General features: G+C 37.5%; 2 protein-coding genes and 2 long non-coding RNA genes across 4 annotated transcripts; 2 read left to right on the top strand and 2 right to left on the bottom strand.

The window, feature by feature from the left end:
• Nucleotides 1–552: 552 nt before the first annotated feature.
• LOC147517743 (putative UDP-N-acetylglucosamine--peptide N-acetylglucosaminyltransferase SPINDLY) lies at nucleotides 553–8975 on the bottom strand. Its single transcript, XM_086589864.1, has 6 exons — nucleotides 8497–8975; nucleotides 7235–7396; nucleotides 6956–7131; nucleotides 6773–6848; nucleotides 1082–3321; nucleotides 553–968 (listed from the first exon to the last, which is right to left on the bottom strand). The coding sequence occupies exons 1-5, from the start codon at nucleotides 8908–8910 to the stop codon at nucleotides 3208–3210; spliced, it is 942 nt and encodes a 313-aa protein (XP_086445990.1). The 5' UTR covers nucleotides 8911–8975; the 3' UTR covers nucleotides 553–968; nucleotides 1082–3207.
• LOC147517744 (uncharacterized) lies at nucleotides 4484–7377 on the top strand. Its single transcript, XM_086589863.1, has one exon. It carries the CDS (start codon nucleotides 4588–4590, stop codon nucleotides 5848–5850), a length of 1263 nt encoding a protein of 420 aa, XP_086445989.1. The 5' UTR covers nucleotides 4484–4587; the 3' UTR covers nucleotides 5851–7377.
• An 11-nt stretch (nucleotides 8976–8986) lies between the features above and the next one.
• On the top strand, nucleotides 8987–11839 carry LOC147517745 (uncharacterized). Its single transcript, XR_015211539.1, has 2 exons — nucleotides 8987–9268; nucleotides 11622–11839. It is a non-coding gene; the product is annotated as an uncharacterized LOC147517745 (long non-coding RNA).
• Nucleotides 11840–12016: 177 nt separating this feature from the next.
• On the bottom strand, nucleotides 12017–13160 carry LOC147517746 (uncharacterized). The gene is made up of 3 exons (XR_015211540.1): nucleotides 13082–13160; nucleotides 12547–12647; nucleotides 12017–12139 (listed from the first exon to the last, which is right to left on the bottom strand). It is a non-coding gene; the product is annotated as an uncharacterized LOC147517746 (long non-coding RNA).
• Nucleotides 13161–14012: the final 852 nt, after the last annotated feature.

The following is a 14012-nucleotide window of genomic DNA, read 5'->3' on the forward strand; positions in this document are numbered from 1 at the left end:
ACGAAGTGTACTGATCAAATTGCTCTTTTATTCTTAGAAGCAAATTAGTGAAGAAAGGCTTTCTTATATGCTTCTCTATAAGCTTCTCTATAAGCTTTCTTGCATGCTCACGAGCCTCCTTCTGTAACAAATAAAACACTTGGTATAACAAGACGTACTTTTTCAGTTCACCTACATAACATACTTAAGTTTTTAAGAAACTTCTTTCGCTTTTCCAATTGGTTGTATTCAATAACACCCACAACGAAGCGTACTGATCAAATTGCTCTTTTATTCTTAGAAGCAAATTAGTGAAGAAAGGCTTTCTTATATGGTTCTCCATAAGCTTTCTTGCATGCTCATGAACCTAATGACGCGTAATCAGAATTACATAGTTTGATAGCACAGTCAGTTATTCTTCAGTAAATCTTCTCAATTGAGAACCGTAACTTAATCCATTCGTCAGAGTACATAAGGCATGTAGACTGAGAATTTAAGGATAGGCGGATGAAACCTTCAGTGTCTGTGGAAGCAGTAAATTAGAATATTCGTGAGCATGCAAGAAAGCTTATGGAAACTTAATGGTTATTTCCCTTTATACATAGTTTCATACGTATCAATATAAATTACATAGTTTGATAGAATTGAGTGGTTTATGTCGTTCTCTGCATGAAATGGCCTATTTTGATGTAAAGTGCGTGTGTCAGAAAAATGATAAATTTTTTTGGTACCAACATTATACATTTAAAACCTACAAAAGTTTCCACACACAAAAGCCAGAATTTTAAAGCATTCATCACTCATCATTGCACCATACCACCATGCCATCTTTCCTTATTATGCTGCTCTTATGCCCTGCAAAAAAATTCGTTATTCATTAGACAAATACCACCATTCCATTTGTCCTGTTGCCAAAAGTCCATGTTCTTATTGAAATCTACTCGCCCAATCATCTCAGCTACACCACAGAATTGGCCACTTGCATTTACCTTAAGAAGAGAAAACCAAAGGAATATAATATTAGTCACTCGGTTATAAAGGAGAAAACACCGCATGTTAAAGAAAAAACTTCCACCAAAGAAAATCAATCACAAAAGCATACCGAGAAAAAAAGGAACACTGGACACTTGCTGCCTTTCTGTCTCATTTTCTCCTGTCATCTTGATATCGTATTTGTCAAGCCTTCTATTTCCATTTGGAGTACTCGCCCATACATTATACTTGATACTCTTATGAATGTCATCTTCACTGTAGGATTTGATAACAAAGAACAATGCATGATCATACTTGGTAGGAAAATCAGTAAGATTGTAGTCATCCCGCCTTATTACAACTGTTGAGCTGTTATTCTTATCATCGCCATCGGATATCAAAGATACAAATTTGGACCGTTTCGAGATGCGAGAAATGTTCTTAACACTATTTGTTCTGGGACCACGATTTTGTTCATTTAGAACATCAAAATCACTAACTCCATTACCCTTTATAAATAATGACATTGACCGAAAAAATTTCTCATGGCATTGACAGGTATCATGGTTTCACCAAGTACAAAAAGAAAAAGAATAACATTATCGAAAACAATACCTCTTTGTCAAGTAAAAGAACAAGCTCTGATAAATAGATTTGGAAGAAGGACAATTTTGAATGAGATTAGAGACTACAATCAACAAAAGAAGCATCTGAATCAACAAAAAGCTTCGGATCAGTTGAACTTGCAACCTCTATAATCGATTTTACTTGAAACTTAGTAGCTGCAAACATCATCTACAAAGAATCAGGTATCGTCTATAACGCTATTATAAGTGTACTCTATTTGTTTATTACGCTATTAATTTATTAACTTTTACGTAACCTGTGAACAGTTATTAAAGATTCCAAACGCAAGAAAGAACCAATATTAGATGTATCTAAACGCATGAGAAAGGCAACAGAGGACAACGATTACCAGTCCCAGATGAGTGGGGAAGATTCTGATAGTGAATCGATTAGTGGACAGTTCAACGAATCATCAATTACTGATCAAGTCGATGATTTCCATCCAAGTAAGATCTACTACTTATATTTTTGTGTTATATTTTATTCAACATATATGTAGGACGAGTAGAAAAGCCATAGAATTTTGGAGGTCTAACATGTGTGTGTTCTTTTTGTGGAGCTATGGTCTGGTACGAGGAAAGGGTAGACAAAACGAGAAGAACATCAAATCTAAAGTTTTCAATATGTTGTCAAAAAGATAAAGTTCAACTACCACTTTTGAAAGAGCCGCCTAATTTCCTGCGTCGTCTTTTGGATTCTAAGGGTGGTCTGAGATCCTCAAACTTTGCAAAAAACATCAGGGCTTACAACTCCATTTTCGCATTCACATCAATGGGTGGTGTACTTGATCACTCCGTGAATGATGGCAAGGGTCCATATGTGTTCAAGATAAGTGGTCAAAATTACCACAGGATCGGAACTCTTCTACCATCTGAAGGGCAGCAACCAAAATTTGCACAGTTGTACATGTATGACTCGGCAAATGAAGTTTCAAATAGAATAAAGGCACTTGATAAAAAAATTCCATATAAAGAAAATGAGGAGGATGATGAAAGATTAGATCTAGATGTGGTTGAAGGACTAATGAAAATGCTTAGTGATGAAAATAACCTCACAAAGGTTTACAAAATGGCAAGGGATAGGTTTAAAGAGTCTAAGTTGGCCAATGTTAGTATTAAACTTATTGGAACAAGACAGACTGATGGAAGACAGTATAACTTGCCTTCTACATCAGAGATTGCTGGACTTATTCCTGGGAATGGAGAAGTATCTGCGGGACCCCGGGATGTTGTTGTAGACGTAATAGGCCACGGTCTAAAAAGAATAAACGAACTGTTTCCAAGTTTCATGGCGATGCAGTATCCTTTGATTTTTCCGTATGCAGAAGATGGATACATGTTGGGCATCCCATATAGAAAGGGTTCAAATGTGAAGAAAAGGAAACACGTGAGCATGAGAGAGTACTATGCTTATAGGATACAACAAAGGGCAAATGAAGGACACACTATTGTTTGTGGAAGAAGACTGATGCTACAATACTTGGTTGATGGTTATGCAGCTACTAAAGAGAACAGATTGAATTGGGTGAGACAAAATCAAGACAAAATAAGATCTGACCTGTACAAAGGATTGGTTGACACTGTAGTTGTGGGTGATACAAATGCGGCTTCGACTGGTAAATGGTTAGTCCTACCGTCGTCTTTCATAGGAGGACCCCGATACATGGTCCAAAACTACCAGGATGCGATAGCTATCTATAGATGGGTAGGCCCTCCCGACCTTTTTGTCACCTTCACTTGCAATCTGAAATGGCCAGAAATTCAGTCAGCTCTAGACAAGATAGATAAAGGACTACGCCCAGAAGACAAACCTGGTATTGAAGCAATGGTGTTTAAGATTAAACTAGATGAGCTAATGACAGACTTGCAGCGGAAAAAACATTTCGGAAAAGCTTGGGCAGGTAATGAATCTCTATGTTGTTATTTTATTTACAATTATTTAATTACAGAACTGACATGCAAATATCATATTTGCAGCTATCTACACGATAGAGTTCCAAAAGAGAGGGCTACCCCATGCTCATATTTTGTTATTCCTAGACAGAACTAATAAGCCAAAAACTCCTTTTGATATCGACAAGCTCATCTCAGCAGAGTTGCCTAATCCAATGAGTGATGAAGTGGGATACAAGGCGGTTGTAGAGTTCATGATACACGGACCGTGTGGAATAGATAACCTGTCTTGCCCGTGTATGGTTAAAAATAAATGCTCACAACACTATCCGAAAAAATGTTGCAGTGAAACAGTCATTAACCAAAATGAGTACACAGTCTAGAAGGAGAAACAATGGTAGGAAATTAATTGTTGGGGAAGCTGAATTAGACAACAGATGGGTAGTTCCACACAACAGAGACTTGGTTGTCAAGTACCAAGCCTATATCAATGTGGAACATTGCAACAGAACACGGTCAATTAAGTATCTCTTCAAATACATCAATAAAGGAAAAGATCGAGCAACATTTCTCATCGTGGAAAATGTTGCCACAGACAAATTGACTGGAAAGAAGGTCATTGAAGAAGTTGACGAAATAAAAAAATTACTTGGATGGTCGATATGTATCTGCTTCGGAGGCAACTTTGAGGATTTTGAAATTCGATACACAGTACAAGGATCCGAGTGTCGAACGGCTGCCATTTCATCTTGAAGGTAACAGAAAATCATTGTAGTCCTTTAATAGTTAATTCAACACATTGTTATTTATATATCTTACATTATTTCTCTCATTATTATTCGTAGATGAACAGATGGTCTATTACAATGACAACGATGATCCGGAAGAAATCATTGAATGCGAAAGTTAAAAAAAAACACAGTTCACATAATGGTTGAAGACAAACACACTGCATGCTGATGCAAGAGAGCTCACATATGTTGATTTCCCAACAAAATGGACATGGCAGAAAACCAAAAGGACATGGACTCGAAGAGGAAAGGGAAAGGGAGGGAAGAGAAAGATTGGTTGTGTGTACTACACACACCCTACATCAGGAGAAAGATACTATCTGTGGATGCTTCTTAACATTGTCAAAGGACCTCAAAGCTATGAAGCCTTTCGAAGGATCAACGGTGTGCTGCACCCAGACTATAAAAGTGCGTGTATGGCACTTGGTCTACTCGAAGATGACAACGAATGGCATGATGCACTTAAAGAGGCAAGCGACTGGGCGAGTGCTAGATCACTAAGAGAACTTTTTGTGACACTGTTGTTGCTATGTGAAGTGACAGATCCTTTGAAACTGTGGGAAGACCACTGGGACAACCTAGGAGAAGACATTCTATTCAGGTATAGGCATTTGAAAAATGACGAAACTGCCACGCTCACAGAAAGCCAGGTCAAGAATTTCACCTTATGTGAGATTGAAAAAATCTTGATGCGCAGACAAAAAACATTGAGAACTATCGCCGGTTTAAAAGAAATCTATCCAGACATGGATACACAACTCACGTCTGGGAATAGAATGGTTGACGAGGAAATGGACTACGACCGGAAAGACTTGCATGAGAACTATTTAAATATGCCCGAGCACCTCAACAAAGAACAATATAAAGTGTTCCAAGTAGTCACAAGTGCCGTTGACTCAAAAGCTGGAGGTGTATTCTTCATTTATGGAAGCGGAGGAACTGGGAAGACATATCTCTACAAGACAATCATATCTAAGTTGCGCTCAGAAGGAAAGATTGTTTTAGCAGTTGCTTCTTCAGGAATAGCCTCGCTCCTCCTTCCAGGTGGGAGAACATCACACTCAAGATTCAAAATTCCAATTCCAATTGCTGAAAACTCAACTTGCGACATCCCACCTAATACAAACCTGACAAGACTAATCCAGAAAGCTGATCTCATTGTATGGGACGAGGCACCTATGAATCATAGGCACAACTTTGAAGCAATTGACCGCACTTTGAAAGACATCATGAAAGAAATCATGCCTAACTCAGAAAGCACTGAATTTGGAGGAAAAACTTTCCTACTAGGAAGAGATTTTAGTCAAATGCTGCTGGTCGTTCGAAAAGGAAGAAGGGAAAATATTGTTGATGCTTCAATAAGCAGGTCGCACCTATGGAGGAACTGTAAAGTTTTTCAGCTAGCAAAGAATATGAGGGTGATAAATGATGCAATCGATTCAGAAAGTGCAAGAGATTTCAGTAAGTGGGTGTTAGACCTTAGAGATGGCAAACTACCAGTAATATCGATAAACGACGAAGCCGAACCATCGTGGGTAAGAATTCCAGATGATCTCCTCATACCACCTTCTGATGATTCAATCCACTAGATAGTTTCAACAATCTATCCAGATCTTTCCAACAAGTACGACGATGTTCTTGAAAATCAAATACACTATCTGAAAGAGAGGAGTATTCTGGCTCCAAAAAATGAAGACGTTGATGAGATAAATTCTTACATAATGTCTTCAATCCTCCCTGGAGAAGTTCATCACTACTTGAGTGTAGACTCACTAAGCCCAATAGCAGGTAAATCAGAAAGCCAGGATGTTCTGTACCCTGCTGAGTTCTTGAACACCTTGCAATTCTTGGGATTACCAAGCCACGACCTCGAGCTAAAGAAAGGTGTTCTGATTCTACTTATGCGGAACATAAACCAAAGTGCAGGTTTGTGCAATGGAACAAGGTTGATTGTGACATAGTTGGGAAAAAAAGGTCATAGAAGCTGATATTATAACAGGGACCAACATAGGCGATAAGGTAATAATTCCACGAATAATATTGGAACCAAGTGACACCAAGTTGCCATTCGAATTTAGGAGAAAACAATTCCCTGTTAAAGTTTGCTATGCGATGACGATAAACAAAAGTCAGGGGCAGACTTTCGTTCAATGATGTTGGTGTTTACTTGCCAAGGCCAGTGTTCACTCACGGCCAGCTGTACGTTGCTACATCACGCACAACATCGCGACAAGGGCTAAAGTTCCTAATAATTAGAGCAGAAAATGAGCCTGAAGGATATACACAAAACATTGTGTATAGAGAAGTACTAAATGATTTACCGCGAGTTTAGTTAGATAATGCTTATTTGGTGCACTTTTTTTATTCCATATATAGATTCAATGATTTTTTTTTTTAATTTTATATATTTTTCTTTTGTATATATTCAATCTTGCCAATCCAGGAAAAAGATTTCCATTTAAATAGGTCACAACGACCGCATTCTCATTAACCAAACCCGACCCCAGTTACCTTTGTTCCCAAGTCTGTTAAAGCAATTGCCATGTTACTCTTCGCAATCTGAAAATTTGGGGAAACAGCCAAGCACCTGTCATAAAAAATGCAAAAAACAAGCAAAGCCCCAATCATGTAAGGTCAAAAGTTAGGTTAAAACCCAGCAAACATAAGAAAAAAATGGAAAGGACAAGCATATACCTCTCATAGCAAGAAATGGTTGATTCCAAATCCCCACGGTTTTTGAACATAACACCCATATTGCAATATGCTTCAGCATACATAAGCCTTTGTATTGCAGCTTTCTCATAGCAACTAAGAGTCATATCATATTGCAACATCTCAGAATACACCACTCCAAGGTTATAATAAGCAGGCTGCATAGAAGAACTAACAAAATGAGAAACCCAAACTACAGAACAGGAGATAGAGAACTGCCAGCAGCATTACAAATGGGAATGAGAAGGATTGTAAGATTACAGCGTAATGAGGGTCTATTTTAAGAGCTTCACAGTACTTCTGGATTCCTTCCTGAGTGTTTCCAGCAAGCTTTAAGCTGGTACCGAGGTCTGTTAGCACAATTGCAAGGCATTCTGCTGCTGGTTTGTATGCCAGATCCGCACTTAAGGCCTTCCAATATGACTGCAATATAAAAAGGTCGCAGTATGAGTATTGTGATTCATCCTAATCAAAGCAAAGCAAGGCCTTTGCATTTATTAATGTCCCACTTTTAATATGTTCTGAAATTTGAAAAGCTCATGCAAAAATTCAAATGCAGTTAAATTCGCTTGATGATCTGTCCAGCTGCCAAAATGTTTAAGTAGACTCTACTTTAAGCTCCAAGGATCTGAATTAACACTTATATGAAGCTCTGACAATGGCTACAACCTTTGCAGAGTACACTTCCAAAATAAGATGCAGGCACAAACGTAAAACTCTTAGAAACTGATATTTCTATAGCAAGTCGGTGACAACGTTACAATGATTTTCACAATAAAGTTTAATCTCCTGTAACATGTTCTAAATCATCAAATCAGACCTTTGTGCTGATAAGGCAACAGCTGAAACCCAAAGCTCCTATATCTAAATCTTAGAATGTAAATGACATATACCTTTGGTGCCCCCCCAGACGCCACATGAGGATTAATTTGGGAACTCAAACCAATTGATCATGATGGGCCATCTTTGGGACATTCAAAAGGTGTATGTCAACAAATTTGCTTTCGATGTTCTACGAAAAAATGTCTTACACTTAGTGCAGCGTAAGGGATGAAAAGCTATACAGTGGAGCATTAGTGCCTTACTGTGAATGCTTGATGTGAATGCATAAACTTTCACAATGATTTATGTAATGTTACTACCTGTAATTATGTTTGATCCTGATTTGTGACTCTTTTTTTGTTGTAGGGGGGTCCTCTAAAGAGCACTGTAACTGGTGTAGAAATGTTCAAGAAGATCTTGGATCACGAAGAGGTGAGTATTTTGTTTCCTTATTTATTATTTAAAAAAAAAACTTCTTTATATATTGATTGTATTCCAAGCTGTTAGATATTTGAAAGGGGGGTCTCATTGTTTCCTTTCTTTGTAGGCTGGTGACAATGTTGGTCTTCTTCTACGTTGGTTAAAACGTGATGATGTACATGGATTGGGAACTCATATATATCACATTCTAGGTTCTAACTTTAACCTATTCAAATGAACTAGAATCTAATGGAACTACAAGTTGGCAATAGGAAACAAACCTGATAAGCTTCTGGTCTTTCAACCATGACAGTTGCATGGAAGACCACATATTGCATATCTGTTAAAGTGCACACAGTATCAAAGAGTAGCTTGGGTCGGTCTCGACACCTCATATTCACAACAGTATACCCCTTATCTGCAATGTTCTCAAGAGTCACCAAGGGCTTGCTTCTATCACTCACAGACGACACATCATCATCATCACACCACTCATAATCATGATCAGCATACATCATTTGATGGAGCCTCCTTTTTGTATGAGTTCCTCCAGTAGTAACTGTGGTATTAGCATACCGTTTATCCCTATTTCCTTTAAGAACATAACGAAGGAGTTTTTTGATATTCGAGAGGCGGTCATTATCATCAATAGGAAATCCAGTGGCATCATCAGTAATGTAGACAACAGAGGCCATTCTTGAATTGTGGGTCCACACCTCAGCAGCTCCAACATTGCATTTTAGATCGACAAGAACAGTAAAGATCTATAACACCCCGTGTTTTTATACGTATTTTTATATTTATTAATTAATTAAATTATTTATTTTCAAAATTCGTCGGATTGGACTCGGGATACGTGGGCTTGGTTTTGGGCCCGAGTCGGTGTTGGGCTTGGGTTTCGGACCCAAGTATATAAACACATTGTTCAACAGAATAGGGTTGGTCAAAAAAAAAAAACAACGCGATAGTTTTATTCAGAAAAATGGGAGTTTTACTGACAGAAGGAAATGAGATTTTTCCTGGTAGCTGGTTGATAATCGGAGAGCGCTACAGGTGAGTAGAGTTAACTCTCACCACTACCAGAACTATGATTTTCGATGTTTTAATATTTATGTTTTTACTGTCCATTATATTGTTTTGATTCGACGTCGTGTTGTCGAAGTTGTTAAAACTTCGAAAGTGATTCGGATTTTTGATGTAGAACCTGTCGAAACTTTGGGCGTTAAGGGCGTTTAAAGCCCCATTAGAGAAATCGTCATTTTCCTTGTTTTCTCTGCGTGTATACTCTTTTGATTTCTTGTGGGTTGAACTATGATGTTTCTATATGTTTGAATTCGTTGGTTGATGTCTGTCGAAGCTCTGTCGAAGCTTCGACAGACGTCAATGGTGACACACGCCGATGCGTAAATCGTCCTCATGAATTTGATTAACTTTTTTTGATACTGTGATGTTCATATTAATTGGTTGTTGATATATGATGAATGTCGGGTTTAGCATGGTCGTGTGTGGCGCTGTTGGAGCTTGGAGAAAGCTTGAGGTGCGTTAATGGCGTTACTGCCATTACTGCCATTACTGGGACTTGGGGTTTATGCGATTTTGTTTGTAGTTCGAACTGTTTTGGGTGGGTTGTTGATGTTGTATGATTGATGGAGGTTGGAATGAGGGCTGTCGATTGAGTGGAGCTGTAAAAGCTTGAAGCTTTGAACAAGCTTTAATGGCGGCAACAAAGAATTTCACAGTAGGTTATGTGAACATTGGTTGTTATGGTTTTTGATGCAGGTTAGAATGAGGATTGATGTCGGGGAAGTAAAGGTTTGATGGTTGGGTCGATGTATATGGAGAAGGGGACGATTGAAGCTTTTACAGCCATTAATGGCTGTAGATTGCGATTTTCGCATTAAGAGGAAATCGAAAATTGTTGGTATGGGTGTTGAGGGGTTTCCTCAAGGAACCCAACCGCTGGGCTCAAATTGGGTGGCGAGTGATGGTGGTGGCTGCTGTGGCAGTGGAGGTGCTGGAAAGTGAGAGAGGAGATGAACAGTGCGTTTTGGGTTTGGAGTTGGGCTTGGGCCGAACTCAGTTATGGGCTTGGGTTTAGATTTTTAAATTTGGATTTTTGTATTAGACTTTGGGCTTTAGGCTGTGGGCTTTTGGGGTTAGATAAGTTTGGACTGGTTGACTGCTGTTGACCCTTGGCAGGTCGACTTTGACTTTGACCAGAGTTGACTTTGACTAGAGTTGACTTTTGACTAGGGTTGACTTTGACCAGTTGACCTTTTAACTCGGATTATGATTCGGTCTACTAGGATAGGTCTAGAGCTATTAGCATGCTTGGCTGTAGGCTAAGACCTTTCTATATATACGTGTGTACTATGTGATTTTGCAGTATTTATTATATGCAACGTTATGACACTTAGACATTCATGAAATTAATAACGCGTAAACCTAAAATACGTGAATCAAGATATTTCGTCGTTCTCGGAAATAATAAATACAATAAATTTCAATAATGCGTAAAACAATTTACCTCACTCTTTTAGAACTCTCCACGTCTCAATTGTTAGAATTGAGTTTTATAACTGTTGATGTCATATGATAGGTGGGCATTTATTGAATGTGTCATAAATGGCCCGTTAGCGTTATCTATGGGTATTCATTGAATGTGCCATGAATGACCCGGGTATTCATTGAATGTGCAATGAATGACCCGATTGTTTGGACTACCCTAGAGAGGAACTAAGGTATTCGCCTTGCGGGTTAGTTGTATTTCTTGAGTGTACGGGAATGTAGGATTTGGGTATTCCTTGAATGTGGCAGGAATGACCCAGGGCATTCATTGAATGTGCCATGAATGACCCATTAGTGATGTAAGGTTGGGTATTCCTTGAATGTGGCGGGAATGACCTAAGATACATAGGTTGTGAAATATGTGTATAAGAAAAGTAATTGATTAATTAATAAGATAAATTAATTTGATTATGCGAGAGTATTTGGGCTTGCATTGGAATACCTATAGGATATCTACACATATTATATAAAATTGCTAACTTTCTTTTGCAGGAGGGTAGGACTTAATAATATTTTGTGCAGGGACGCGGTCCTACCCTTATACAGCAGTGGATATCGGTAAGTTTAAAATTCCGGTTTTTAGATATTAAAACGAGATATTAGAATGAGTAAGATAATGGAAGTCTTGCTTGGGAAGAAGCTATGCCGGTTGAAATGACGGAACTACCTGTCTTCCAAGCTGTGAATGATTAAGTTGTGGGATAATATAACATGATTGTTTGGATAATTAAAGTATGATAATGTTTATATGTGTTTAGTCTACTCATACCAGCAAATTCAATTTGCTGACCCATGTTTGCTTTGTTTTGGCAACGTGGGTGTGTTCTTGGGAACATAGGTGGAAGGCAGTGGAACCGCGGCGTGTGATTGGGATTCTCGCCTGGAGCAGTCTGGGAGTTTAGTTTATTAGGTCTGATCTTTTGGAAGGATGTAATAACGTGAGTTGACATTTTTATATGACATGAGAATACGAGGTTGGAAATTGTTTTTATTTAAAGTTTGTTTATGTTTGTATTGGGATGGAAGAAAGTTTTTAATAAAGTGATAGTTGAGGAATAACGGAGTTTATTTGTGGTTAAGTTGATCCTGTTATGATGTGGGTTTTAGGTTTTGACAGGTGTTGTATCCCCCGTCATAGCCTGGGTTTTTAGACAATTGAATATAGTGATGTTTGAGATATTTATATTTCAAATATTCATTATTTTAATTGTTTAGAAATTCGGGCTGTGACAAGATCTCTGAACGTAAGCTTGGTCTGTCTCTTCTAGTCAATTCAATTGTTGTATGTTCCGCAGCAGCCTGGACACCCACGGACCTTCTCAATGACCAAAGGCTACACACTCTTGACCCCAATGTCTGTAACAGTTCAAATAATCACCAAATCACAAAGACTTCCCAAGTGCCATAACTATTGTCCCAAGAGCACAGTAGATTTTCTTTGTACATCCAAATATAAAATCTAAAGTAAATAGGAATATAACAATAAAACTGCAAAAGCTAATGAAACACTACTGTTGTCAAGTACGGTTTACTGCTTTACTGCTTACTGCTAATCCATATCACTTAACTTCGTTAATTTTAGCACTTCTGTAAACCACTATCAGTAAAAAGAATAACACATTGTTAGAACACTAAATAACTTGAGATCATCATTTATAGAATAAGATTAAACTTCCTTTTGTGCTCCCACACCACATTCTTTTCGAACTACAGGGCTCAATTTTATTTGAGAACTATAGATATTGCTGGGAAGGTGGAATTACCTGAAAATGTTAAGATGGTGATGCCTGGCAACAATGTGACCGCTATTTTTGAGCTCATATCATCTGTGCCTCTTGAAGCAGGTTTTTCCCCTCACTTGAACCTATTTAGGAGAACATAAACTAATATATATTACTGATATAAGCAACTATACAAACGTAAACTAGGAGTGTAAGAGAAGGTGTCCTCCCACCATCACTATACATACAACAGATACCTGAAAAAAATGTAAACTTTTTGAAAAGCTACATCTCGGGATTTTAATAAAAGTGGAATCCAATTAGGAAACTTACTAATAAAACAATATTTAGAAAGGAATCCAAGTCCGATTGGAATTAGTATATGATAAGAAACGAAACATCTACTTCTCTGGATTTTAAGAAAACAAAAGGTTACTACATCACTGAATTTTAATAAAAGTGGAATCCAATTAGAAAACTTACTAATAAAACAATATTTAGAAAGGAATCCAAGTTAGATTGGAATTAGTATATGGATAACTATAAATACAACCTAAGTAATGAGAGAATAACATACAGTAGAGTTTAGGCAAGAAAACAATTGCTTTCATCTTCTTCAAACACAGGTACTCGATTTTCATCTCTTCATCTCATCTGCAAGAAACAAAGATACATATATTTGATTACGATCTGCATTATTCATAACACACACAATGTTGATAACTTCTTTCATGTTAATAGAAAACACACTACATATCTAGATTTAACTATGGAGTCTGGATACCTAGATACAACTATATGGAGTCAGGATTTCAAGGCTACCGTACCTTCACTAGATATCTAATTGAGATAAGAACTTTTTGAGAAGAATTTTGCTAATATATAGAAAACAAGTCACAATGTGTTGGTCTGTAATTGAGGACCAAACCAATTGATTGACAGCCATAACCTACTTAAATTATACACATATGATGACCACTTACTATGCCAAAGTACACTCACTCATATTAAGAGCTTATTTGTAGTTTTCACCCAATTAAAAGAAATTAGCACAAAAATAATTACCCAATGAACTGACATTCAAACAAACATAGACTTCACCTGATTCTTCCTAGGATAGTTTCTGGTAGGAAAAGATCTGAAACTAGACCACCTCCTATTGCAAAAGCTAAGACAAACCTACATATCACAAAATTAAGTTACTCGATAAAACTTGCATGCTTACAGATCTAATAAATTTGATGAAGTTAGATCTATCTATTCTAACAGTGCAGTTTGTGGTTTTTTCAAAATTGTATCAGGATGGCGATAAAAGGATACAAAACATTCGATGAAGTAAAAGACACAAAATTTCGCGGTAAAATAAAAGCAAGAATTATGAGGATGTGGATAGCTAGAAATGAGAGGAATCCATAAACCATATATGGCTTGGAAATGTTAACGATCGACGAAAAGGTAAAATAATATCAATAAGCTTTCAATTATATTACTATTACTTTTATTAATAA

This window comes from Coptis chinensis, chromosome 2, assembly GCF_015680905.1.
Source record: "Coptis chinensis isolate HL-2020 chromosome 2, ASM1568090v1, whole genome shotgun sequence".
NCBI classification, from domain to species: Eukaryota; Viridiplantae; Streptophyta; class Magnoliopsida; order Ranunculales; family Ranunculaceae; genus Coptis; species Coptis chinensis.

What these genes read in the sequence shown, in the direction of transcription:
- LOC147517743 (XM_086589864.1), bottom strand. Translation starts at nt 8,910, where the DNA reads ATGGCCTCTGTTGTCTACATTACTGATGATGCCACTGGATTTCCTATT. An exon ending in AAAGACCAGAAGCTTATCAG is followed by an intron (nt 7,397 to 8,496) that starts GTTTGTTTCCTA and finishes TTTATATTGCAG; the next exon opens with TCATATTGGAAGGCCTTAAG. An exon ending in ACCATTTCTTGCTATGAGAG is followed by an intron (nt 6,849 to 6,955) that starts GTATATGCTTGT and finishes TTTTTATGACAG; the next exon opens with GTGCTTGGCTGTTTCCCCAA.
- LOC147517744 (XM_086589863.1), top strand. Translation starts at nt 4,588, where the DNA reads ATGCTTCTTAACATTGTCAAAGGACCTCAAAGCTATGAAGCCTTTCGA.